The sequence below is a fragment of the Pagrus pagrus genome (assembly GCF_965226575.1).
Source record: "Pagrus pagrus genome assembly, chromosome: 14".
Taxonomy (NCBI): Eukaryota; Metazoa; Chordata; class Actinopteri; order Spariformes; family Sparidae; genus Pagrus; species Pagrus pagrus.
In genome coordinates, this window is record NC_140198.1 from 11,132,164 (window position 1) to 11,159,248 (window position 27,085).

General features: G+C 38.6%; 2 protein-coding genes across 2 annotated transcripts; both read right to left on the reverse strand.

Moving 5' to 3' along the window:
• Positions 1-1,017: 1,017 nt before the first annotated feature.
• Positions 1,018-3,261, reverse strand: LOC311269702 (uncharacterized protein). Its single transcript, XM_084374044.1, has 4 exons — positions 2,893-3,261; positions 2,732-2,785; positions 2,128-2,250; positions 1,018-2,011 (listed from the first exon to the last, which is right to left on the reverse strand). The coding sequence occupies exons 1-4, from the start codon at positions 3,034-3,036 to the stop codon at positions 1,892-1,894; spliced, it is 441 nt and encodes a 146-aa protein (XP_084230170.1). The 5' UTR covers positions 3,037-3,261; the 3' UTR covers positions 1,018-1,891.
• A 105-nt stretch (positions 3,262-3,366) lies between these two features.
• On the reverse strand, positions 3,367-26,923 carry rad50 (RAD50 homolog, double strand break repair protein). Its single transcript, XM_084374043.1, has 28 exons — positions 26,834-26,923; positions 24,607-24,744; positions 24,260-24,343; positions 23,906-24,057; positions 23,608-23,793; positions 23,269-23,473; positions 22,896-23,024; positions 21,829-21,994; positions 21,568-21,626; positions 21,083-21,217; positions 20,400-20,606; positions 19,874-20,056; positions 19,480-19,637; positions 19,195-19,370; positions 18,735-18,972; positions 16,388-16,577; positions 15,919-16,045; positions 15,201-15,394; positions 14,849-14,959; positions 14,454-14,546; positions 14,194-14,307; positions 13,819-13,946; positions 13,522-13,623; positions 13,300-13,422; positions 6,376-6,461; positions 6,138-6,280; positions 5,809-5,942; positions 3,367-4,104 (listed from the first exon to the last, which is right to left on the reverse strand). Exons 2-28 carry the CDS (start codon positions 24,733-24,735, stop codon positions 3,918-3,920), a joined length of 3,939 nt encoding a protein of 1,312 aa, XP_084230169.1. The 5' UTR covers positions 24,736-24,744; positions 26,834-26,923; the 3' UTR covers positions 3,367-3,917.
• Between the last annotated feature and the right edge of the window lie 162 nt (positions 26,924-27,085).

The following is a 27,085-nucleotide window of genomic DNA, read 5'->3' on the forward strand; positions in this document are numbered from 1 at the left end:
CATAATATGTACAAATATAAACAGTGTAATTATAGAGTGTGGGCAGTGTATTGTTATTAATAAATAATAAATATGAGTATGAAAATTGCCCAGTTAGTGCAAACCCAAATGAGAAATTAGTACACAGTCATATTAGATTCATCTAATAGTGCACAACTAATGCAATCAGTAGGCTAAAGTCAATCACATCACGAACTGCTTCCAAATAAAGCACATTTCCGTCATAATAATATTGTGAATATTAGTTTAATAAAAAGTTATTTTGTGGTGGTGGGGGGGGGGGGCAGCTGAAGGTGAGGTGCGCCCAGGGCGTCATGCAAGCTAGGAGACCCTCCATTCGAGTGAGGAAAAACTTGCCATATTGAGAAAAAACCTTTTAACATAGACAGAATATCTGATACAAATGATAATATATGTAAAGCGTGTGGATCCAGGAGACTACTGAGCAGGACGAGGGTATTATCGCCACGTGGCATTTTAAAGATCTTAGAAGATTTTAAACATGGTTTTCAGGTTTACGAGATGTGGGACTGACCATGAGTCTGCGGGGTTCAAGCCATTTGGATTAGTGTTGAAACACGATTCAAGTCCAAATTTTTGTGCTGTAAACAAATAATTTTGTGTTGACATCCAAGGCAAGTAGTACAAGTAGATATCTATAAGTCAGTTGCTCTGCAAACAAGTTACACATAAACAAAATATTTTGTGTGATACAACAAATTCTTATATATTCTTTTCTATAATGTTAGTCAAATCTTTTATTTTCTAATTCTTGAGTTGATAATGCTGCTGTAACATAATTTCGCTCATGGGATCAATAAAGTATATTCACCTATTTTAATCTGAAAAGGGACTTGGCCTGTTTTTCGTATTCTTAAAATTTGGCATGATGAAATTCTAAGCTTGCACAGCTTGGTTCCCATACTGAAATCAATCTAGTTACATTTGAGAGTACCAACAATACTTTAATGCCACTGAGCACACAATGAGATCGCGGTACAGATAATAGAAATATAAAAATTGAAGAAAATAAAACATTGGTCAATTCTCAGCACACACCAAAAATTAAAATGAATTTGGCACTATAGCTTACAACTATTGCCCAACTTATTTACTTAGATTGCAAGAGGTCAAAGCCAAGCAAGTACACTGAAACACTGAATGAGTCAAAAAGTAACACAATAGATACAAATAAACGTTATAGAGAGTGTATTTCTGTAAATTCTGATTAACATGCCATACAGTACAGCACAAAACATTTCCACACACGCTGTCCTCATGGATAATGAGATTTATTTTTCTGTAAACACATACTTCAATGCTGTAGGACAGGATTGCAATAAATATGTCTTTATAATATATAAAACAGCCTTAAATTATTAACTTATGTTAAATACAATGGAAAATAAATATGAAGGTGTATTTGACAGTGCTCAGATCTGGGTTACAACACTGTCTAGTTGTTTGAGCCCAGACCTGAGCACAAACCATGTATCAAGTTGCAACAGTGACTGCCAGATAACCAGGCAGGTAAAAGTAAATACCTGTTAAAATAACATTTATTACATTGATGTACTGTTTGTAGTATTGAACTAAGCAGGCTGTGCGTTGTGCTGAGGGGCTGCAGATAATAATTTGTTTGAACATAACTCAATACAAATCAATCTTTCTAATCTCTCCTAAATAAAAAAAAAACAATAACAAAGAAACAAACTTATTTTACCTGTTAAACAACATACTTACATAAAATACAATCTAGATTCTCCAATCATTTTTCATTTGTCAATAACGACATCTTTGAAAATGTAATTCTTTTAGAAAAAAACACAACAAAAAACTTTCAAGGACTCAAGTGATCCACTGACAGCTGGGTCGCAGATCTGGGAGGAGTTCAGCGGTTGCCCGAGAGGTTCCTGTTGCGGATGCATCTGGTGAGGTGTCCTACAAGATTGGTAATCGGTTTGGTGTCGGCTGCAGGTGTCACTGCCATTAGCAACTCTGTGCAGTTTGCCTGAAAAACAAGAAATCATGTTGGTTCAGCATACTCCCTTATTAATGTACAATATGTGTGTGGTATTCTAAACCATCCTAATGCAGATTTGACTTCATGTCAGAGGGAAGACTCACATTTTTGCCTCTGATGAATGCTGCCAAGTTCCTCACAAGTTCATTCTCTTCCTTCCCTTCCTTTCCCTTGGCAAAGTGTTCGTGTTTATGCAGGATATCGTGCACTTTGCAGAAGAACTTATCCTGTAAGGGACATAAGCAACAACATATTAGCCTTTGAAAACAAACCATTTTCCTGGCAATTTGTCTTCTTCAGTTACTGTGTTTGGTACAAAAACAGATACAAGACCAACACAAACTTGAGCCAATAAACTGCTATTCTTACAGTCCAACTACAACATCAGTACATTAGCCAAATGTCAGCACTAGGGCTGGCTTGTCAGAAAAAACAAACAAACTAAAAAATCATATTAACGTTATTTTGACAGATATTGTGATTGCAGTATTAGTCCCAATTTTAGTGGGAATTGGTAGCTTTTGCATTTATCTTTCACTCTTCAATCCTAAAATGGTGACTCTCTAAAAACACAGTGCATCATTTATAATTAAATCATAATTTGTGACACATTTCACCTGTATCAAAAAATTGCATCTCATGCAATTTGAATATCGCACTAGGTAAACCACAAGCATTGAGGCTTCAAAGACAAAACATTCTCCTCACCTCACATTGGTTTGCACCTTGGACCAGTTCCCCCACATCCTCCACAAAAAATGCCTGTGACACAAGTGAAAAAATTAGATAATGAATCAATTCAGTCAGCTTTTATTATCACGTCAAATATTTCAATAAGGTAATGCAGCAATTAATTGTTGAGCTCTTACCAGATTGAACGTTTTATTTAATTTTTCAGCCAGATCAATGATACTCTTCAGGTTTTCGTTGAGCCTCTGGGGAGCAGGATTGGCAGCCGCTAGACTGACCAGCAGCACTGCAGCCAACACCAGCAGAAGCGTCCTCATCTTCATGATACAAGCTTGTTTGGCTTTCAATCTCTGGAAGCTCTTGAAGTGATTTTTCAATTGTCAGCCAGCAGCTTGTTCTGAAGTCTTGGCTGAGTAAACGAGATTTATACTTGCTTTGCCTACGCCTTTGCCACGTTCTTCCCCTCATTACCGAAAAAAAAAAAAAAAAATGCAGTGAGTGTGCAGCGTTTTAGAGATAAGATTTGTTTGATTAAACTGTGGTTGATGCGCAAATTCACCTAAACTGAGCTCGGATTCTGTGAATCTCATCTATAGATACTAGTATGCTTCCCACAAGAGAAAAAAATCTCAAGAAGGAAAGAGAGACCGCCATGTCCTTCACAAGAAATTTTAATTTCAGAACAGTATGAGCTCTCAGTGTCAAACATAAATACAACTGCAAACTGCTATATTACCCTCTTTTCACAGCAGAACGGATCCTTTTATTGCCATCACTTGTCTACTGAACACTTAGAAAGACTACAAACACCAGGGCTAGTTTCAAAATGACAATACAGAAAGCTGTGGAAGTTGTTCATGCTTCTGATTAGGATCATAACATTTAGTGTTAGTTTGTCTCTAACAGTTTTGATTTGTGATGTCATCCAAAGAACCTTCAAACAACAGCTGAATGGAGAAAAACGTTTGTGTTGAGTAGATAAAGACTGGAAGTGTGACTGCATTATGGATATTTGCCAGTCTAAAGTTAACTGTCCAACCAGTTAACAAAGGGAGTGACTTGAAAGTGGATTTGTATCATGCTTCAAAACTGAATATATTTTTTAAACTAAACCAACTGAACAGTGACTTTGCCCAACCACAATCAATGCAAGTAGAGAGATGACTGTGCATTTCAAAAGGAATTTAAAGAGTCATTTGTGCTCCTAGTGGAGATATGATGAGAGGGAGCTGATGCTGCACTTTGTGATCTCAGAGTTCTGGTCCTGGTTCTTGCGGATTCGGTAGAAGTGCTCGATGTAGCTGGACCGCCCCAGCAGCTCCACAAAGTCCTCGTCATGGGTGATGACCAGCAGCTGGAAGTTACGCTGACGGGAGCGACTTTTGATGATTCTGGGGAGAAGAGATAAAGAAGTATATCAAATTCATGTAGTTCACACTGTAAAAAGTCAGACTTGACCGTGCTTGCTGAGTAAAGGTATAGCGCACCTAAAGTTAATGCTTCTTAAGACCTTTTCAGGATATTTTTTAACCAAATTCAAGACTGATTTTTTGGACAATTTTGTTATTTCTTTTCAAGAATTGCTGCTAAGTATAACAGTGATTAGTATATGATCCTAAGCAAAGAAAGGTTTTATGTAGGAATATCATGGTTATAAGAGTGAGTTAATTTATATTTTGCCAACAGGTAAGAGCAAGTACAGAGAAAGACAGTTTTAGGTTCAGTAGTAGATTTAAAGGTTTATAACAATAGAAATGTGGACTTTGGTCGCAGAAGAGCTTGCATTAATTTAAATCTTTTTAAGGAATTTCCCACACTCTGAATGCAACTGGTAAAAGATTCACTCGAACTCTAATAATCCTGAGAATGTAGTCGATATGTTTAGTGTTCGGCATGTCAGGACCCACTGATATATATGTATCTCTATGTCACATCATCAGCTGCTTCTGTAAATGCCACAAAGGCACTTTCAGACTGACGACAGCATTCATTCATTGAGACAGTGACCAATGAACTTTGATTATCTTAACTCTGCCGCAGCGCTGTGCACTAGGGCTGACAATTAAAAAAAACTAACAAAAAAAACATCATCACATCACACCATTCTGGCATAGTGTAATTGCTAGATGAGTCACGATTGGAAAGGGGAAATTTTCTATTTTATTTTTTACTAGTAAAGATGGAAAAATTATGATGATGTGAATGTGACTAGAATCTGTACCAAAAAAGCATGTTTCCTTACTAGTGATGGGTTTATAAAAAAAAAGCACAAAAAAAAAACGTCCTTCTCTGATTCAAATAAATCTTTATTTGATTACTTGATTATTTTATGATCCGTTACCGATCCATAAAATCCTGAAATCTCTCTTTTAATATGCCTTTTCCACCCACCAAGTGCAGAACGTGGATAGATTTCTTTTTTAGCAAAATGTCATGTATTTGCATGTGTCTTGTAGCAATGTGCAGATGCTGAATTCTTAAGTCGGTATTAACAGTTTTACACTAACTTCCTGGTTTGCATTTCATCTTCTCACCAATATATACAGCATATCAAAGCAGCCTTTTGCATTGCTGGTGCAGAGCTTCTATCAGTCTAATAACAGCCTTCAAGCTAAAGCAAGGCTGTAGACATGAGTGAAGAGGCCTCTACAGTAGAGCCAACATGTTGCACAGTCACTGTGTGCATCTTTGTAATTCTATCTTTGTGGGCACCTTACTGAGTTTGTGACCTACTTCTGGTTAATACAACTGCTGCTGACGTGTTTATATGTGGCACTATAGGCCGCCCTACACGTAACTGAAGGCCTAGTTTAATGTGCAACAGAATTTTATACAATTTATGTAGTAGGAGGGGGTCCCTGGTCTGTCTATCACCTAAGAAGTCCTTGGCCTAAAAAACAACCGCAGATTTAGTTCAATCCTCTTCAGGGGTCTGTGTGATGATTTAAGACTTGGTTTGGGGGTTATAGTTAGTTTTATGTTTTCAGGTAAGAGTTGGGGGTATGACAGCAGGTATGATGGTCAGTCAAGCTTAGGGATTGGGTTGTGCTTTGGGTCAAGTTTAGAGGTAAAACATTGTGTGTGTGTATACTGACTCTACAAGGGCGTGTGCCAGTGACTCAATGTTGTCTCGGTCCAGGTTAGTTGTGGGCTCATCCAGGGCCAGGATCCCACAGTTCAGACAGAAGGTCTCTGCCAGAGCGAGACGGATGATCAGGGATGCCAACACCTAGACCCACATTGGAAACGAACACATCAAAGTAAAAACAGCAATTAATGAATCAAGCAAAAAATAAACAAAACACATCAACTAGAAAACTTCTGCCTGTTCCGTGTTTTTTTTGTAGTCTCCCTTTTGTACATAAACACACACGCAAGAGGTTTATGTGATTCATGCATTATACAGAGAATACTTTTTTGGTACCTTCTGACCGGCACTGCAGCGTCCTCTCATATCCGAAGCGGTGTCACCTTTCACCATAACTACTCTGTAGTTGTAAACCCTCCGCCTCAGTCCAGCTGATGCGTTTTCATCCACGTCAGACCTGATCTCTACGTACTCGATATCTGGAGAGGGGGCAGGAGATTAGACACAGAGATGGAGGAATGAAGAAGAACTATGTACGTACAAATAGTAGATTTTACTCAAAAGTGAAACACACCTTGACCCCTGTAGGTGCTGCGCCACAGGTCTCTGATAATCTTATTGATCTCATCCATCTTCATGCTGTGGAATTTCATGATGGTTCTGCAGAACACAAAAAGGAATCAATGCTACAAACTCAACACTAGACTAGTTTACCTTCCTAGAAGCCAGAAATCTTTGACTGAGCTCAAGACAGAAGCAGATTTATGATTGCGAGTTATAATATCGCACTGACGCTAAGTAGTATAAAATATTTTAATAAAACAGAAGTGTTCAGTGAGTCATACCAAACAGGGTGAACAGATGCAGACTGCACCTCAGTGTGCACATTATGGATGTTTACATGAAGGGAAGTCATTTGAACTCAAACTGACACAGACGGATAACAATCAAGTCATATGTAGGTTAGAGAGGTGTGCTGTTGCATATCTGCATATGGCCTGACCTGACTTCGAACAAAAGGCTATTTTCTGATAATTTGGTTAAAAATGATGGCAACAGCAATTTTTTATTCACTAAATCCATGCAATATTGACACGTGACAACGGTATTGATATAAAAGATACAAACAACCCTGGCAACCCTGTGTTGCTTTCCGGAATACCAAGAAGCATTTTGTCTATAATCTAGAAAACTGATGAGAAACACTTATGCGGTTTGTAAACTTCGGAGTGATAACAGTATTACCGACAGCGCCTCGTCCAAGCCCATATATGGTGGAAAGACAAACCATAAAGAAAGGTAGAAAAGACAGCGGGAGTAAAGCAGTCCTTATCCATCAATCTGACCAACTCTATCTTGTACGTAACTGTTCATGCATGAAATGAAACAGCATGGTTTAAGACTTCCTATCGCATGGGTAACCAAAGGAACAAAGATATTACTTAGTCATGATCAGAGGAATAGAATGATGTTGTATTTAAGAAACAGCATACCGCTAATCAAGCCAAAAAAAAGTATTTGTCTCTCTTTGGCTTTTCATGTCATATCATTTAATGACGTTTGATTTGGATTAAATCATATTTTTAAATCACTCACGTTCATACTGGCTATTGAAGATCTCCTCCCAACCTGACAATGTTAGAGATGCACAACAAAATCCAGTCCTTGCTTTTAAGTTTATCAGAAGAAATTGACTATAATTGGGAAATGGTTATGGCCTATTTAGTATGTAATTTTCTCCTTGTTTTCCTTCCTGAGCTGCAGTAGAGTGATAGCAACACAAACTTTGAATGCTGTGTTGGCCAAATCAAATTAAAATCAAATTACCACTAAATAACCAGCAGATCAGCCTGTGGTTGTACTGGGCAGTGTCCAGCTGTGAGAGGGTGTAATCTAGTAAGTAGGGTGTTCCTGAAGAAGAGAGCACTTCTCTATGTGAAACTATTATGGATGACTAAAGATTCAAATTAAATCTTTCCCCAAATACGAGATGAAGACAAGTAGGTGGAGTCATGATTCACATCAGGTAGAAAAACAAACAAAACCAAACAACACATATAAAAACAAAACTATCTACCATTTTTACAGCATTGCTCCTGAGACACCATGCTAAATATCTGTACTTAACAGCAATTATTACAGCGGTATTACTGGTGTTACACCAATTACACAGCACCCATGTTCAACAAAAAGAAAAGCACTGCTGACAAGGACCAACATTAAAACTAGTGTGTACGTAATGTTAGAGTGACTTTACAACTCGCCTGTGGACATCAGCTTCAGTTGTTAGGGTCACTATGGTGGTGTGTTTGGAACTCAAAACTTAATAATGAACCATCATTTTGTTAATTTTCCTGTTAAATGCCCAGTGTAATCTGTAAAATTGTGGTTGTAACAAGTTTATTAACCGAGACACAAAAGGTTTAGAGGTAACACAACTTCTGTGATAACGTGAGAGAGGTATCTCACCGGACCGTAGTGAGATACCAGGCAAATGTTTGCAAGAGAACCACTTTACTGCAAAACCCAAATATGAGTTCAGTTAACCTCGCATTACTACTTTTTTGTGATCATATTTAAGTAGTACAGAAATTCAGGAACTCCACAGACGAGATTTGGTTTTCAACACCCACAGTGACTGCTTTCCATCTGTGACCCAGTAACCTTGTGGCCGCCTTCAAAATACTTCCAATCCCCTAAATGTACGCAATCTCAACACGGGTTCTGTTTCAGTATCACGTATAGTGGCACACTTGTTTGAAACAAAACTGTTCCCACTAGAATGAGTAAAAATTCCTTTTTTCCCCCCCAATTTTAAACAAAATCTGGAGGCTACCATCAGTTGCTCGTTGCTGCTTAGCGGTAATCCATTTTAAACTGTGATTCTTTTATTAACGTTTGTTTTAAGGGATTAATGAGGAAAGCTATTACATATGGTTGCTATACAATGGTATGTAATATGCTTTAGCTTGCTTTGCTTTGTCTGCAGATCATTGAATACATTTAAGTTATGTTCTTGTAGTTTTCGACTTGGCCATATATCCTGCATCCACTTATTTCACAAATACCTTCTACATGGGATTGCAGGTTTCTTAGTCCAGGTTGTGGCATTAATTGCATTTACCTTAACTCTAAAATTAATGAGCACGGTTAACTTTAAATAAAATAACAAACACACAGGCACAGAATTAACAAAAGTCTAATTATGACAATGAAACAGAGTACGTGACACAGCGTGGTCTTCAGGGGTTTGATGCATTATGCACACACAACAATTTTTGTTGCAAGTGAGTCATTTTTGACGTCTGCAAATGGGTCATTAAGGAAGTTTCATATTCAACTCCTAAATCAAAACATCTCACCATGAAAACCTTTTCTGTGTATTCAGAAAGAAACTGTGACCTGGATGTATGGTCTGCAGTTAGGCTGCAAAAGCCTGCTTTCAATCTTGATAACAGTGTAGACACTGATGGCTCAACGAACCCACACATATGGGTAAATGTTGCTTCAGCTCTCTTTTCAGATGGTATCTGAGATGGTGAGCTCACACTTCCTCACCGAGGCTCACTCATGCCTTTCATCCTCAGTTTGTGTCTCTGTCAGACTTATTCATGTATCTAAGAATAATAAAAAAGGTGTAAAACCATGACCATACACACAGATTTTGATTAGATTTTAATTTTCTCTGTGAGCATTCAATGAAAAGAATAGATTTTGGTAAAGAAAATCAATAAAAAAGAATAATGAGCAAAGGCCTGATTGGTGATCTAATAAAACGGTAACCTACTGGTTTTTTATTTGCAATCAACTTCATTTTGAAATTAAAACTCCACAAATAAAGTTCTTCAACATTATGACCTGTGCAATGTCGTGCTTCCCTACCCTGCTGATAATTTTTCAATTGAATGCACATTTTTATCACTGAAATCATAACTGCAAATGCCACCCAAATGCCACATTGCAATGATACCAATGATAGTAGCTCAGTCATGTTTCTTGGAAACAAACCAGACATTTTGAGATAAGTCCTTTCTTCGTGAGACGGCATAAAATTGGGTTGGATTTTCTTTCTTAAAACATTTATAAATTAAGTCAATTTTCACTCTGTCTTACTGTCTGTCTGTCTGTCAGTCTGTCGGTCTGTCAGTCATCCGATCTACTTTGATCTACAAGGAAGTGCAGTGTCAAATTTGTGCCATTTGGACACATTTTGAATAAACAGCAAACACTGCACCATGCAGCTTGAATGCTCTGGCTTCATGACTCTGCTTGACTCCCATGATCCCTCTCATGTGATCTCATGGGGAAGCAGACGTAAACAAATTGGAGATTAGCTGGGTGCAACAACTTGTTGTTGTAACGCATGAGAAAAAAAGCAAAAGCAGAAAAAAGTCTGGATGGGCGGGGTGACATAGGTTATCTATTTTTCAGACAGAACTGGAGGGAACATTTTCCGACAGTACTATGCTAGCCAATGTTAGTCTCAAGGGCGAGCTGTTTACTGTTGCTTGGCAGAACTGTTTGCTGCTCTGGAATGTCTCACTCATTAGTTGTTGTGTTCTTGCTTGAAAAGTACCGATGCAATCATCCAGGTTTTAAATAGTAAGTATCAAACAGGTTTGATATCATCAGGACGGCCCCAATGAGTCTGCGAGCAGTTAAGGAGGGTTTGGACTCGTTCTGTAAACCCTTCACATTACCAGATAATCTGTACCGAATAACATATTTTGAATGGGTACTGCACTAGTCGTAAATATTTTGGGGCATCAATTATATTTGATAAATTCTATTCCTTATTCTCTTTTAAAAACTGACCTCTTATTGTACACCCAATGTGTCTGTTCAAAATGTTCTTTGCTTTTGATACTCAGAATAATTAATTTATCATAATAATAATTAATGAATTAGGGCTGCAACTACAAATGACTTTCTTTCTCAATGAATCTCGGCTCTCAATGCGAATATAACATCACCTTAAAATTTCAGCTCTAAAATGCACGGATATATAAACCGGATATGTATACCGGATGGATGTGACATTGCTGGGAGTGTTATAAAGAAATGTTCAACACTTAACCACAGCTTCCCACATTAAATGCTTGCCATTTATTTACCACAACACTTGTTGTGTTGCGATGCAAATTGTGATGTGAAATGATAAAGAGAAAGCTCGATCTCACGACTACTGACGTGTCTCACTGTACCCACAGACTTTTTCCACCTACACAAAGAAAAGTCGACTGCTGCCACATGTAATCACTTTACCATATATGTCGTCATTGATTTGCTTTCATTGCTGTGAATGAATATTTACTGGTTTCAATGTATGCCATTCACAATTATCATCCTGTGTAAATTTGCTGATCTACAGATCAGGAATTGTACTATATAAGTGTTATTTAAAAAAAAAAAAAACATTTTAAAATGTATATATTTTCATAAATTTATATAGTTATTAATAATTTGTAAAAATATTCAAAGTGTTTGTTCAACCAAAAAAGACATTCTCATTTCTTTAAGGGTCAATGTAGTTGATAATAATAATAGTAATTGTGTAACATTTTCTGAGATGGTTATCATAATGTGACCAACCTCATACAACCCTACTTCATACATGGACACTTATAGCAATAATGATAAAATGCTGGTGAGTCACATCTCACTGTGTTTTGATATCTATTTGACTGGAATTAGCATGAAATAAATGCTACTGCTGACAGTTCTGCACTGTAGCTGCTTCAGGTAACATTAGCTTCATACTTTGATAGCACAAAGTGCGTCACAGCTACGATGATACACTATGATACGATAAACGGGTTGAATATGCAAAAAGAACATCTATACTGCACACAGAAAGGCCCCGACCGGTCGGTAGTTGAAAACCCAGAACCAGAACCTTCGTGCTGTAAGTTAAAAGTAAACCTCAGTGTTAGTAATTAGTAAGAGTCGACTGCTTTACTATGGAACTTTCCATCGGATGCATTTTTGCAGCCCCCAGTGCTAGTGCTCGGAAGAATTACAAGAGAATTGACATCACTGTTCAAACTCAAAGTTTTCCCACAATGACCTAGTTGACATTCTAACTTGCAACCTAAAGGCTTCAAAGGGACTATATACGGATGACAACACACTGATGTCTCATAACAAGAAGGATGGTTAGATGGTACTAAAGTTAAGAAAATCATAGAAACTCTACCACTCTCTGGTAAAAACGAAGCCTCTTTTATTAACGAAACCAAATACTCCGCTTAGTTTTTGTGTAGTGGAAAAAATAATTGCAAGGTTTTTGGGGACCCATCTAAAACCCATTCTAAGATATACACAGATTTTAAGTATGTTTTATGATAATTTAACCACCCTTATACAACAAATATGACAGTCTGCAGTTGTTTTAAATGGCCAAGAAAAACAACAATGTAGTTTTAATATTCTATATTAATAAAATTATATTAATAATATAATATCATCTGCGCTGAGACATTTCTCATATTATAAAGCAAAACTGTGCAAACATTCTCTTGTATATGTGTCATGCTTTTGTGGTTTCATACAGGAATCGCTCATTGACATCCGTTTTCACTTTCCCAGGTTGAGAAAATGTATCACAAAAAGCAGAAGATATTATAGTATTATTATAAGGAATGGTCTCCAGCTGGCATCCATCCTCAATCCTGGGAGGGATCTATCTTAATTAATCGATTTAATTTATTTGAATGTGTTAGCTCAGACGACAAAAACAAAGAAAAGTTACATTAATACTAGGTGTGATTTTTGATTTGAGGTGTGATCTTTGATTTGTGAATCATTCAGATAGAACTAGCACTTATAGCTCCATGCTAACACATAAAGGGAATTACCATTAACGTGCTAACAGAGGCTAGCATCATGGCTGCGTTTTACTTCATGTGCTTAACATAACACGTGTGCTCATACTTGCAAGCAAATACAGTATTCCATATGTTCTGTGAGAATGAACTAATAATTGCAGGCCATGAGGGGGCAACACGAACACAGTAAAAACATTCATATTTTCTATTTTATTTATTATTCCTTTAGCACTAGCTTGATGAGTAGTAACAGCTAAGTTTAATTATGTGTTTAATTTAACACTTTCATATGAAGTGTAGCAATGGTAGTGCTGAAATAAGACTCAGAAAGACTGACCGACGGAATAAGCATTTGTTTGGAAATAGGCCTCATGATAAACAGTGTCTGCAAGTGTATAATTAAAATTTTTCCCGTGGTCTAGCGTTAAAAAAGCGAACAAAAATCACAATAAATTGTAATATTGAATACAATACTCATGAATTGTGACACATAACAGCACCCATAGCTTCTGTTGAATCAGGAGACAAGTATATCATCCCAGCCCTAATTAATAATCTAATTCATTAAAGCTCACTGCGTTCCCTGAAACCCTGAACATTGAATTGCAAGGAGAAATACTTTGTGGACAACACCTCATATAAGTGTGTGTACATGTTAAGGCAACACTTACTGATCCAGGGCCTTGTAGTAGAGGTCCAGGTCTTTTATGACCAGCTCTGTGGTCCTCATTGTGATCATCTTGTTTTTGTAGCGCTCATCAGCTTTGTCATACTGATCTTCTCGCAGCTCTTTTCTGCAAGCGATCAATTTAAAGAGCATAGTTTGGATATTGATATCGTATTTAGTTACGCTCTGAGTAGCCTAAATCCAACAATAGATCTTCATATCTCACCTGTAATGCATTATCTCCTCCTCAAAGCCTTTTTGACGACCCTGTGCAATACTGCGGTTCTTCTTCAGGTCTTCCACCTTGCGTTCGCCTTCACGTCTTTCTCTGGACAACCGCAGAAAATGTTGAGGTAAAAACATCATTGCTAACTTCTAATATTATTATCAGCCTGACCATAGTAACCTTGACAAATTCAAGTGGGACACCACAGAGGTAAAAGAGACTGGGTTTCTGTGCAGCTTGGTTCTCTTTTACTACTTACTGATCTTACACATGATTATAAAGATTTAGTGCTCTTACTGGCGTAGCTGCGAGACTTGCATGTTGCCCATGTCTTTCATAAGAACCTCGCGTTTAGCCACTACCTCCTTCAACTCCTCAACACGCTTCCTCAAGGTCAGGTTGTCCTGCAACCAGCGCTCCTGGACCTAAGAAGTATAAACAAGTTCAAAATGTAACTAACAGAAAAGTTTTGCAACTAGAGGGCCATGTCCCTAGAGCACAGTGCTCTATTGCCAAATGGGTGTACAACTGGATGCAACATTGACAGTTAAAGTAGATAACTGAGTCCTTAACTTGTAAAATGGTGGATTGAACTTACAATTTCCATGTAAAAGAAAAAAAAAAGAGATCAAAAGATGAGAATAAAGTCAATATTGACTCAGGAGACTGTACCTTTTGAGTGTCTATGTCCTGACGGATGTTTCCCATCTCTTTGTTGGTCTTCTCCTTATTTTTCTCAGCCTCGTGGAGCTGAGTGTTGGTTTCTTGAAGCTCAGACTCTTTTTGCTGCATCAACATCAACAGACAATGTCAACAAAGTCGTTCAATACTTTTTAATTAATCCAAACACAATTACAACCAAGCCAATGACAGTTGAAGTGAAGTTATTCAAATACAAAATGATCCATGTATGACAGTGGGACACATGTTACCTCTTTGTATTCGTCTTTGCCGTCATCAACGTATTTGGTAATTTCTTTTTCCAAGCTGGTGATCGCCTTCACTCTCTCTTTAATGGCACTGATCTGTCAGTGAGACAAAGACTGATCATTTAGCAAAAGAAACTTAAAGCTGCTTTTTGTCTGTTTTGTAGAAAAATGCGTTCAGAATACACTCTTAATCTGTTACTTCAATCGTCACCACGAAATGTGATAATGGTAATGCAAATGTAAGAGGAGGAAAAGATGAAAAAGAGAAGAAATAAAAACAGGATATAATAAAATTAGATAAAAAGCAGAGGATATCATCTACCCTTGTCTAATCCCATATGTGTGAAACAAGCTTGTTGATAGATGTGAAAGACTGACAAAAGTGAGAATTTGTCCACCTTCTCCTGGCCCTCTTCCTGCTTCTGCCTCTTGCGCTCCACAAGCTCTTGCTTCTCCAGTTGCAGCTTCTCCAGAGCCGCGGACAAAGGGGACAGCTGTTCCTTCGCTTGCTGGTTGGGCACAAAGTGAGAGGAAATTTACAGACAAGACAGACTTTCCTTTAAGAGCATACACGGATAACAAAATACATGAAGCAAACAACAAGTTAAATAGAAGCAGAGAAATTCAAGGTAATAGAGAGTGGACTTGAACTTTAAAACATGCTAAATGTAATTCATCAGTGCCTGTGCATCAACATCTTACAAGAGGTCGCTTACATAAACAAAAAAAAAAAACAACAATAAAACATACCCTAATATCCCTGGTTAAGGCCTGTATTTCAGTGGTGAACTCGATGCACTGCTCCTCCAGCTGCTGCTGTTTCTGCATATCACTGCTAAGTTTGAGTTTCTCTGCTCTCGTCTCATTCACCGAACTTTTCAGCATCTGAATCTGATCCTGCTGGTCCTGGATCAGCTTACGTTTCAGCTCCATCTTGCTCGAGGCTGCAAGGACCCACAAATGTTTCAAACAGGCAGAGAAAAGGACAAAGAAATATTGCAATGCTTATACTCTATTCTATTCTTTCATTTGACTCCTTTATCTGAACTCAACAATGTGCAGCTGGGGACCAACAACTGATCTTTAGTGTAGATGTTTTCCAAAGTATGACATAGACTGTTAGATTAAATGTGGCTTTAATGATGAAAGCACCACAATGCCTCATTTTTGAAAAGTTTATAAAATAGCAACTCTCACCTGAGTTGTCACATTAGGGTAATCATAATAATGAAAATACAATCATTGTATATTGCTTAAATTCCTTCACAGGCACTCCTGTCTGCTTCTCCAAACTGGAGGCATGTCAATTGCTTTAATACGATGAGTACCTCAAACAACCCCACTTTCCAAAAATCTTCTTTCTCACTTGAAATTCTGACATCATGATAATTAGGTTCAAGTTGACAACAAATAAGACCGAGACGGATATCAGAATTTCCCTCTTAGTGGGCGTATGATGTCATCTTACTGGTGTCTAGTTTGTGCTGAGTTTCCTGTTTCTCCTGACTGACTTGCTGGGTGGTTCTGGTCAGGTCTACTCCCTGGAGTTTGGATGCATGTTGAGCTATTTTCCTCTCCAGCTCTTTAAGGTCCATCTGGAAAGAAAATATACAGTAAGAATGATGAAGAAAGACAGGGGGTATATACATTTCCAGGAATTTGCAATGTCTGCAGTGATGTTTCCTAATCACCAAGATTTTTTCAGTGTCACAACTCACTCAACTTTCCTTTATGGTGCAGTTGTTTGCAACTTAGAAAGGGAAAATAGAGAAAATGACAAGAAAAGGAAGAGTCTCATAGGTCTGATCTGGAGGAAGAGGGGAGGGACTAGAGTGGAGGGATTAAAATGGAAAGAAAAAGGAAAGACACTGCCAGACACTTGTCAATTCACTGGAAGGAAAGAGACCAAGATGGTCAAAAAGACAGGAGGATGGTACCAGGTATTTGTCCATGAGAGATATATCCTGGAGGCAGGCCTTGGCCGTTTCTTCTTCTGACATCTGAGTAGCAAGCAGTGTCTCCTGCTCCTCTACATCACTCTTCAGCCTCTCGATGTCCCTGTTCACAGTCTGCAGGCGGTTTTTTAACTCAGGCAACTCCTTTTCCTGAAGCTGTACAATGGACTGCCTAAAACAGAGAAGAATTATACTTTGAGTTGAGAATAAAGGTCTAAGTTACATTTATTTCAATACTTCTATTCAATATTCTCTCTTCATCGACTCCCGAAGAGTTTTAACCACATGATTCAACAGGCACGCATAACATGGGAATTATCTGGGTTCATTGTCTCATTTAGAGAAATATTTTGTAACTATCTACCTAAAAGTAACAGCTTCAAAATCATTTTGATGTTACAGTGTCTTGTAATATCATGAATGATGTCTCTATGTCATCCACTTTGCCCACTTATCACTTGTGTCTGCACTATGAAACTGGGGTGAGAGTGTAGGATCACAGTGTTAGGATTATTGTAGTTGGCACCTACATTACGTCAGACAAACTGTCAGAAACTGTGAGGGATGCCAAATTGCAAAAGATGCCAATTTTCTACATAATGCTGCTTAAATTTCTATCTATCCAGCAAAATAAAGGTTAAAGGCTACAAGAAAGCCCAATCAATGACCTGATAACTGAGACACCGTGTAAGAGCGGAACATTTTTCAATAAAACCTTCTACTTTGATAACTTCAGTCAAGTCTGTTTGGATCTCCATTAAATTAGTACAAAACACTCCAGGATTTCCTATTTGGAGATTTCAAGCTAACTCAAACTACATGAGGGCCTCTCATACACACAGGTAATGCATTATATATGACATTTCTGTCATTCTGTCAGGAGTATTCCAGAAAACTGAAATCATATGTTCAACTTGGTGCAGGTCTTTACTTGAGTCTACCATATCCCAGAATAAGATTTGGTTGCAGGCATTTTTGGGGAGGTCTATCAGTTCAATCTGTATTTATGCTTTGTACTTTCTATACTATACTTTCTATAGCTGAATGAGCTTTCCTCTGCAATTTCAATGTTTAACTCCCCTGAATATCACTTCATTTGTTATAAGGTTATTAAGGTTACATATACAAAGTTATTAAATAAAAAGTGAAGGGGGTGGCTGCTGGGTAACTTCACTCTGAACTGAGGAGGTCTGCTCAGGTCATGAAAAGCCAGTGGAGGGAACCAAAGATAAAACCTCAATCATATAAGAATCTAGCTCCATCTAGTGGGGGGCATGACATAAAACATGTGCTCTACTCTAACAAAGAAGTGGGGGAAAAAGGACAAGAATAAGATCAGATTAATACAATGATTTTAATACTCATATACCGTTAATTATGCATGCTCACGTAAGTGTGAGGCCAATTGCAAACAATAAGACACTCTTTTTGCCTGAAAGGTTTTGAAACAATTTATGGCAGACTAGTATTTGATGTCAAACACATTTAGTTGAGGACTATTTGACTATAAAGTTTTTTTCATGGTCATTTATTTCATGAATCAAATTCAGTATATCAATCTTGTAGCGGACTAGATAGAACTCATCCTCCTTTCTCTACATGACATGCTGCTTGAATGAAGACAGCAGATTAAAGCTGAATACCCTTTTTAGTGTGACAAGAAAGTCTATGGTCTGTTGTGTGTTATGATTGGGTGAATGGTTGAATACGTCTGTGATTTATTTTAGTTTACTGTTTTTAATTGTCTTGATCATGATACATAATTAATGTACCCTAGTGTCAGACTCTGAAATTGGGAAATGCATCCATGAAAGATAATCGTCAAGCTTCTTTAAAAGTTGTTCATGGGCACCACATGCATGTCTAATGCTTTACAGACTGTGAAGCCCTTCGAGACAAATTATGATTTGTGATACTGATACTAATGATATTGACTAATACTGCAGCATGTAATAGTTGACAGTAAACAACAGTATGAATAAATGCTACATAAACACCCAACGTTCACTTGTTCCAGCTTGTTAGGAGAAAAAAAAAATTCAAATAATAAATTATTTAATAATAGAATAATTGATGATTAAATCATTAGCCAATGTCCGGACCAAAAAAGGCTTGCAGTCATAGAATAGAGCGAGACACGTTAGTTGCTAAAACAGCACACATTTTAAGCCTTTTCTCAACGAGGGCATTCCTGTCGTTGTACTTACAAAAAGTGAAGAAAGTGCAGCCCTGTTTAAAAATGCATTTAATGTTTTTAAATGTCCTGGCAGACGTGCTCACTTGTTACTCTATACAATCTCTGTCCTGCCACAGCCAGCTTTCTCCATACCTGACAGGTCTGAGAGCCACCATGTCATCTCTCTTCCTCTCCTTCCTCTTCAGGTCCTGCTCTGTGTTTTTTAGCTTGTCTGGCACCAGCCGCAGTTTGGACTGCATGTCACTGATGACTTCCTGCAGATCAGACTCTGAGGGGAACGTCCGCTGGCACACAGGGCAGCAGGGCTCTCTCTCCTCTGTCAGCTGGCCGATGAACTGGGTGTACACCGCTGTAGCTCCAGCTAGCATGGCTATAAAAACACAAGTAGAGGCTTTATTATACTGTTGAAATGAGTGCAAATGTGACTTAAACTTCAACAAAGTTATTTTGACTAGTCCCAGTTGTTATTCAAGATTATCTGAAACGTTGTTCTGACTATACAAAATGGCACAGTGGAGTGATATCAGTGAAAAACGCACTCGACTCGTCACATCCTAAATTACAATTGCAGATATCTGTATTCTGCATTCACCTCTCTGTTTGGAGACCTTTTCCAAATCTTCTTGCAGTTTGCCCAGGTCCTGCTCCAGATCCTGACTGCCACACACATTGAAGAACTTCTCCTCGTCGTTTGCTAGCTGCTGCTCCTTCTTCCGCACCTCAGTAGCACTGTGGTTTTTATTTTGCTCATTTGATGCCAGGTCCTTGCTAAGAGTTATGACAATCATGAAACAATATCAGCCAGTGCCACAGAAAGTGATTTTTTTTGTCTGCTGTGACAAATGTGTGAGCTTTGATGTGAATACATATTACTAACTTGAGTTTGGCAAGTCTGTCCCTAGTAGCATTGACTTCCTTAGACTTGGTGTAGATCCAGTCCTCTAGCTGTCTCTTGTTGGGAAAGTAGCCCAGCAGTGACACTAGATCCTCGTTGTGCCGAGACTTGATCTTACGTACCTGCTCCTCCTTCTCTGTCTGGAGGAACGATAGAGGAAAGATGAGAGGAGAACCAACAGAGAATGGAGAGACAGCAGGAGCAGGTAAGGAAGAAGGGGAAAGAGGGAAAGCAGACAGAGGAGATGAGCACACGGTGTTAAATTATCAACAGAAAGGGTCACTCAGGAAAGACAGAGAGCCCTGTGTCTGAGGCCAGAGAGAGAGAGAAAAGTTTAACCCCAGTTGCTTTCCTGGGAATCTCGTTAACATATTACCTTGTCCCTTTTCAACATGTCCATCTGCGTGCGTGCGGTGGTGTGTGTGTTGAGCATCTCCATCTCTTTGTCAAGCTGTCTCTGTGTGCGGTCAAGTTCGGCCTTTTCTCTCTGGAGCTCCACGACTTCAGCCTTCAGCCCCTCCACGTTGGAGTTCTGAACTGTGCTTTGCAGCTCACGTTCCTGAAGAGGAAAACACACACACACCCACACACACCCACACACACACACACCCACACACACACACACACACACACACACACACACACACACACACACACACACACACACACACACACACACAGTAGTGCAATCAGAGCACATGGCACCATATGTTATGTATGAGATTGACTCTGCTATGAATTTAGTGGTTTATAAGTATTTTGTGAGGGAAAAACTTTCTGTAAAAATCATAAAATATTAACAACAAAAATAAAACAAATCTTTGTTCAATAACACACTTTTACACACACTGATAATACACCATGTAACAAAACATTATCATAGCCATTGTCTGAGTACTCACCGCTTTGGACAGCTCACTCTCCAGTTCTTGCAGTCGGCTAGATGAACCCTCCAGTCTCTGCAACTCTGTCCTGAAGTTCCTCAGTTCTTGTTGCTTCTTTCCCTGCATGTCTCTCTTTAACTCCACAGTTCTCTCCAGGCCGGTCTTCTTATCCCTCATTTCATCAATGGACTGCTGCTTCTGCTGCTCCTTTTCCTGAAAGTCTGCCTGAGTGGAGAAAATAATAAGAGGAGGAATTAGGTATTAAGGTCATGAATGGCACATTTAATTGCTATCTGACTGACTGCTACTCAAAGTCTCTCTTGCAGGTGAAACAATAGCTGTTTTATAGCATTAAATCCTGCAAAAACAGCAATAGATATAGATATATCTACTTGCAACATGGAGGAATTTAATAATTCACATAACGAGAGAACATGTCCATACAGCAACCATCAATCTGGACAGACAAACACTGTTTCTGACATTCTAGTACATGAAATGTGCACATTTTAAAGCTTTGACGATCAAGATTTTGTTCATATCTCTATGGTCACACTCTACGCTTTCCACTGTGGGGATTTTAACTGATCTTCCTTCCCGGCACTGATAAAATCTAGATCCTATCTGCAGAATAAAATATTGTATACAGCTTGTTGTGACTTATTTTGTTGATTTCAGAAATCAAAATGAGCATTTCTTACCATGACCTGACTGGCTGTCTGGTTTTCCTGATCAAATCTCTGTTTAACTTGGCGATGAAAGCTCTCAAGCTGCAGGGTGGAGAAAGGCAGTCGGTCGTAACCCTCCATCTCCAGATAGGATGATAAAGAGCGAACCTGAGAAGAGATACTGCATGTGAGTGCTTTATACAACAAGTTTCAAATTTAAACATATTCTTTAAGTTGGAATAAATGGTTAACTGATTATCTTTAGGTAAAGTCCATGCAATGAATAAAAACAGTGGCACTCTACTTACATTTTATAAGTATTTATCAACATGACAGCTGTTGTTTCTTAATATATGGCACCATATTTGTCCAAAGCAACTTACAGTGAGTGTATTCGACCTCCATGGGAAAAAGAGCTCTATGTTGTCAAAATATGGCATATCCCTTCCAAACAAAACAACTAAGAGTGTGTTCAGTGCTGCTGTACAAGCGCATACAGTTAAATTATTAACTCTAACCTCATTGTCGCGGTTCTTAATGTTCTCAGTGTGTTGGTCAGCCTCCAGTTGTAAACGACCTGGGAAAAGAGGGGAATATCAGTCTTTATCCATCTGTATGTTTATCCTTCCTTTAACTAGAACAATTATTTCAAGATTGCCAGTGCAGTCAGGATGTATGATATCAAACATGTTGCAACAAAACAGTGTGCTTTAAAATTCATGCAAAATGTCAGATAGTTTCCCAGGTATATAGACTGATAGGTATGCAGGTGTGTGTACCTTGTTCCATCAGGAGATCAGTCTTGACTATGTTGAGTCTATGGCACTCCCGACCAGCTTTCTCCAGCTCCTTCTGGCAGTCTGTCAGTCTGCGCTCCTTCTCCCTCACTGTCCTCTGGTGGTTCTGGTAAATCTCCTGCAGCTGCTCGTCTGAACCCTGGAACACCTGTCATATACACAATTCACTGACTTAGTGTGGCCCTGAAGCTCAATGAGCACCGTCAGGGTCAGAGTTTTCACTCCACTGGGGCCTTCCGTGATAAAAATATAAGCACCAATGGATCTTTAAAAATGATATGGATAAAAAGCACAGCATATACCTTCTTTCAAGTGCAACAATGTCTGCACAGAGTGAGAGCACGGCATTATTACTACATCACATGTGAGGCATTAGTGTAACTACAGTAATCAAACAAGACTGAAAGATTCTATAAACGTGTTTAATTACTAAATTACTTAATGCTCTAAGTCACTCTACCGCCGCTTCTGATTTACATTTTTATTTGCAGGGAAGAGACAAATGAATACGACCACAGAAAGCAACTTATAATTCTGACAAACACAAAATGTCACCATCAAGTTATCACAATGATAATTCACCTGTCACGCAACAACACGCGCACAAAAGTGCCATCCGCTGCTGACAATTTCACTCTCTCAAACATAAACAGTCTTCAGCGGCAGACATAAACACAACTGAGAACAGATGGAAGGAAGAGATTTCTAGCTTCTGTCAGGCAGAGGAGCAGTAACATCCAACAGTCATAAACAAATTCATATCAATACAGACCAGTGATGAGCTGGCTTGTCATTACAGAATTACAACAACCTCATTCACCATCTGCATGCTTTATATTAGTTTCTCATTTAGGTTAATGATACCTCATAGAGTGGAGTCTGGAGTGTTATTAAGCAGCTGTTTAGCAAAATAAACCCTCAGACAAAAGACAAATGGTTATATTTTGCTCCTCTTTTCAGCCTCATCATCTTTGTTTATGCATTTGATTTCTCTCCCATTCTCTTCTTAATTCATCCTCTTGTCAAGTTTCCCAAAACATTTTTTATACCTGTTCCATGGTTTCCTCAAGCTCCTTGTTGTCTTCTTCCATCTGCTTCTTCCTGCTGTCTAAAGCCTTGATGTCGTTGTCTAGGCTCACCACTTTCCCCAGTTTCCTGTCAATATCGGTCAGACGATCCTGAAAATGTATATAAAAGTTAAAATATTACATAACATGCACTACTGTTATACTTCAGACTAGGGGTGTGCCGATATTGCCATATTCACTATTAATATCAATAGTACATACATGATAATATCATATGAATAATCAAGTGAAGATGTTCGGCCTTTTGCATCTTTTGTTTATGAGATCATCTGGTTGCCTTTTCACTATTAAGTATGTACATCAACATACACACAAACACAAATCATTAACCAACCTCCAGTGGATCAATCTGGTTCTCTATCTGCTGGACGCTGTCTCTAGAGGACATCAGCTGAGCCTCCTTAGTGGCAACCGTTTCTTTGATTTGCTGGGCTTTCTCCTTGTTCTGCTTCAGGTAGCGCAGCTCCACCTGACACTCTTTGACTGTGTGAGCCTGTTTGAGACGCAGCTGACGCATCGTTTCCAGAGCTTTTATATACCTGCAAGAGACACAAAGAGATAGTAAAGAGGTACCCTTCTAATGGCAATATCTGAATGGCATATAGAGGTTAATATTTTGCTTTTTTTTTTTTTTATTAAATAGACAAAAAATAGAAGAATGAGTTGGCTTTACTTGGTTGCAGCAAAGATGGAATCGAACTTTTCTTTGAGCGCTCTGCCCTCGCTAAGTGGCCAGTTAGATTCCTCTTGGTGGCAAAAGATGACATTATTCAGCACAGGCTTCGACACGCCCAGTGAAGAAATCATCTCCCGATCCATTTCACCGCACTTTGATGACAAGCTCACCCTCTCACCGTCTCTGGATGAATGAGGATGGAGGTCACATGTTATGACAGGGGTCATGTTATATCAATATCAGTTCAGAACAACAAAACAAAATATGAGTAAAGAAGCTTGAGACTGTGTCTTACTTTATTCTGGTAATGACCTGCTCCAAGCTTTTGAAGGTGTAGGTCTTTGCCTTCATAGTGCAGGACATGGAGCGCTGGATAGACATTTTCTGTCCATTGACGTCCGTGAATAAGAGTCGAATCTGTGCTCGCACATCTGTCTCATGGGCGTCCTGGAATTCACAAAGTAAAACGGTTAATATCTAGTAGACAGCAGTGCTTCTCTTCTGAGTGCAGCTGGTAAACGGCAAACCACAGTGGACCAAAAAAATAAAATAATATCATCCCTGTGTCATTAGCAGTGAAATATTGAGAATGCTGACAAACTTTTTTTTTTTAAAGCCTTCTACAGGCCCTCACAAAAAACATGCTCACCTTTGGATCATGAACAAAAGCACCTCCTTTAGATCCAGGGGGCAGTTCTCCTGAAGTTGCATACTTAAGGCACTCAATAATAGTCTGTAAAAGAAAAGGGTCATATTGTGCAAAAATTCAGTTATCAGAGTGGCAGTTATCATTTGGAAATATTAGATCCAACTTTTGCTTGCAAAATAAAATAAAGAGAGAGAGAAAGGAGGGAGGGAAAAAAAGAAAAAAGAAAAAAATCAGACCAAATGTGTATATGTGTCATCGCAAAAGGATGCTGTCAACTGTCTTGTTCATCCTCTACAGGTCATGCTTCACAGTCCAACCTTTGCTCTCACCAAAACATATTCTCATACCGTTTTCCCTGCTCCGTTGGGTCCAACCAGCACTGTCAGGGGATCGAAAAAAGAGATGACTTGTTTGTCTTTATCCTCAATACCAAAGCTCCTCACCCCTAGGATGCTCATCTTGCTTATCTTTGACATTTTTGCTTTCTGAAAGAGAAAGAAAGAGAGAAGGAGCATATCAAAGTGAGATCAATTGAAGAACATACTGCTATAGTAGACAAATACTGACTTCTAATATGCATTGTCATGTTAAAATTCAGCTGGTGCAACACTGACAAACAAGCTTATCGTGGTTACTGGTGATATCAGTTGATCTGCTGCGTGCGGCATTTGGGTGGTGTCTGTTTGCACTTTGCAGCTACTAATTTACACTAAACAGTCTTTCAGCAAAATTGGTCGTACCATATCATTCCTGAGATTAACAAGTACTGCGGTGGCATCAAAAAGACATTTTGCTCAGCTCCTCCCAGTTCAGTGATAGTATACAGCTGCATTTTCTGTTTAATAAGAAAATTAGGTGTAAGAATATTTCCTTTGTTGACAGTTTGTGAGTTTATTTTGTTTATTTGTAAGACTCCAAAAGATAAGAGAGCCTGTGGAACGAGGCTGGAGGTTGTTAAAAAATACAGAACCAAAATAAGTTGTTTATGAGTAGGTTCCTCTGCGAGTGCCACACACACACCTGTGTGAATATGTCGGCACTGGCAGGTTGTTGAGATGAAGGTGGCCAGTTGGGCAATTTTATTTTCACGCATAACCTAACTAGAGGCCTCTATAAGACCAGCAGAGAGGAGCACATCACTCTAGTTATAAGATCTTTACACTGGCTTCCTGTGTGTCAAATAATTTACTAATTTTCTGCTTTTGGTTCTTTAAGAGCTGAATGGTTTAGGGCCAAAATACATTTCTGATCTGCAGCTCCCTTTTAACCTTTATTGATCCCCCATAGGAGAAATTCGGTTAGACACAGCAGGTGTGCAAACTAGGGGGCTACCCATGTGTTTTTTCCATGGTCGATACTGATTATTAGTAATCCAGGAGACCGATAATCGATAATTGGAACTGTTTTACATTTCAAGTAAATAAAAAATTCTTAAGTCTCGAAGTCGAGAATAACCACTGCTGGACTGTAACCAATAACAGTTAACTCAAGTACTGTACCGATGCACAATTTAATAGTTATTTGCCTCGGTATTTCCTTTTTCTGCTACTTAATATTTCAGTCCACTTCATTTATTTGATAAATTCAGCAAGCAAATTCAGATTATTCAGTGCTGATCGGTCATTACTCGTGACATCAGATAGTGTTGTGCTCACTGAGAGCACAGAACTGTGACCACGAACAGAGAAAGGTTGCTGAATCCGAGCTGAAGTACTGCATTTTAAAATGTATTTTATTTTATCTGCAACTGGACACAAAAGCAACAATACTGATGATAATCATAAAAATGCTGAATATCGGCCCTGATAATTGGCCTGACTGGTAATCAGTCTACCCTGAGTGCAAACAATAACAAAAAGTAGCAGTGAAAGATAGGAACTGACTAACAGAAAAATAAAAAACAATAAAATAATAAAAATATACACAAATACACAAGATAAAATTGAACTGTTTTATGCACTAGATGGATCTGTGTGCATGTAAGTTACCTGTTACCTCATGTAAATGTGCAAAAACATTTCTGATACACACAAACACTCATGCAGACTGCTTTAATATAGATGTGCTAGTATCTGTCCAGGTCTCTCAGATCACCTGGGACAGGTCTGCTTTCTGTCCCCAGAGTAAAAGCTAAACACAAAGACGCAGCATTCAACTTTTACACACCACACATCTGTGACGACCTCCCAGAAAATCTGAGCTAGCTAATTAACCAATGCAAAAGCTGTTGTTAACAGACAGTAACTTCTACTAAAGTTATTTTCCTTACAAGTTAAAGAATGAATCTAGGACAACACCGAGACCGGATATTTAACAAGCTAACAGAGTTTACTTTCCTAACGTAAGTGAAGTATGCAGCATAAACGCGCAGGGCGTCTGGAAAGCTAACAGCTAACTTACCTGTCAACACAGCAGGCTAGCTAACAACGTCAGTTTGGCTAACTACACGCTACGTTGCCGTGTTTGACAGTTAGCGACTCACTGGCCAAAACACAGCTCCTCTGTGCAGTAAAAGTATTGCTTTCGTTCGTAGCAGTTATTTCCAGCTGTATATATGTTACACATTCAACTCACCTCAGCGTGTTGTTATGCTTCAGGAACGAAAGTGGCCATACAGTTTTCGCGCTGTTGGGAGTGTGACGTCAGAGCGGAGCCCTCTTACTTCCGGGACAAGGAACGTGGACATAGAGTGAAAACGCATAGAACAGCAATGTCTACTCAACAACCGTGATTTTATATCTCTACTCTACTTTTTATCAGTGCTTAATGCGTTGTCGACCATGAATATCCACATGCACAATGATACTTATTATTTAATGGGAGAAT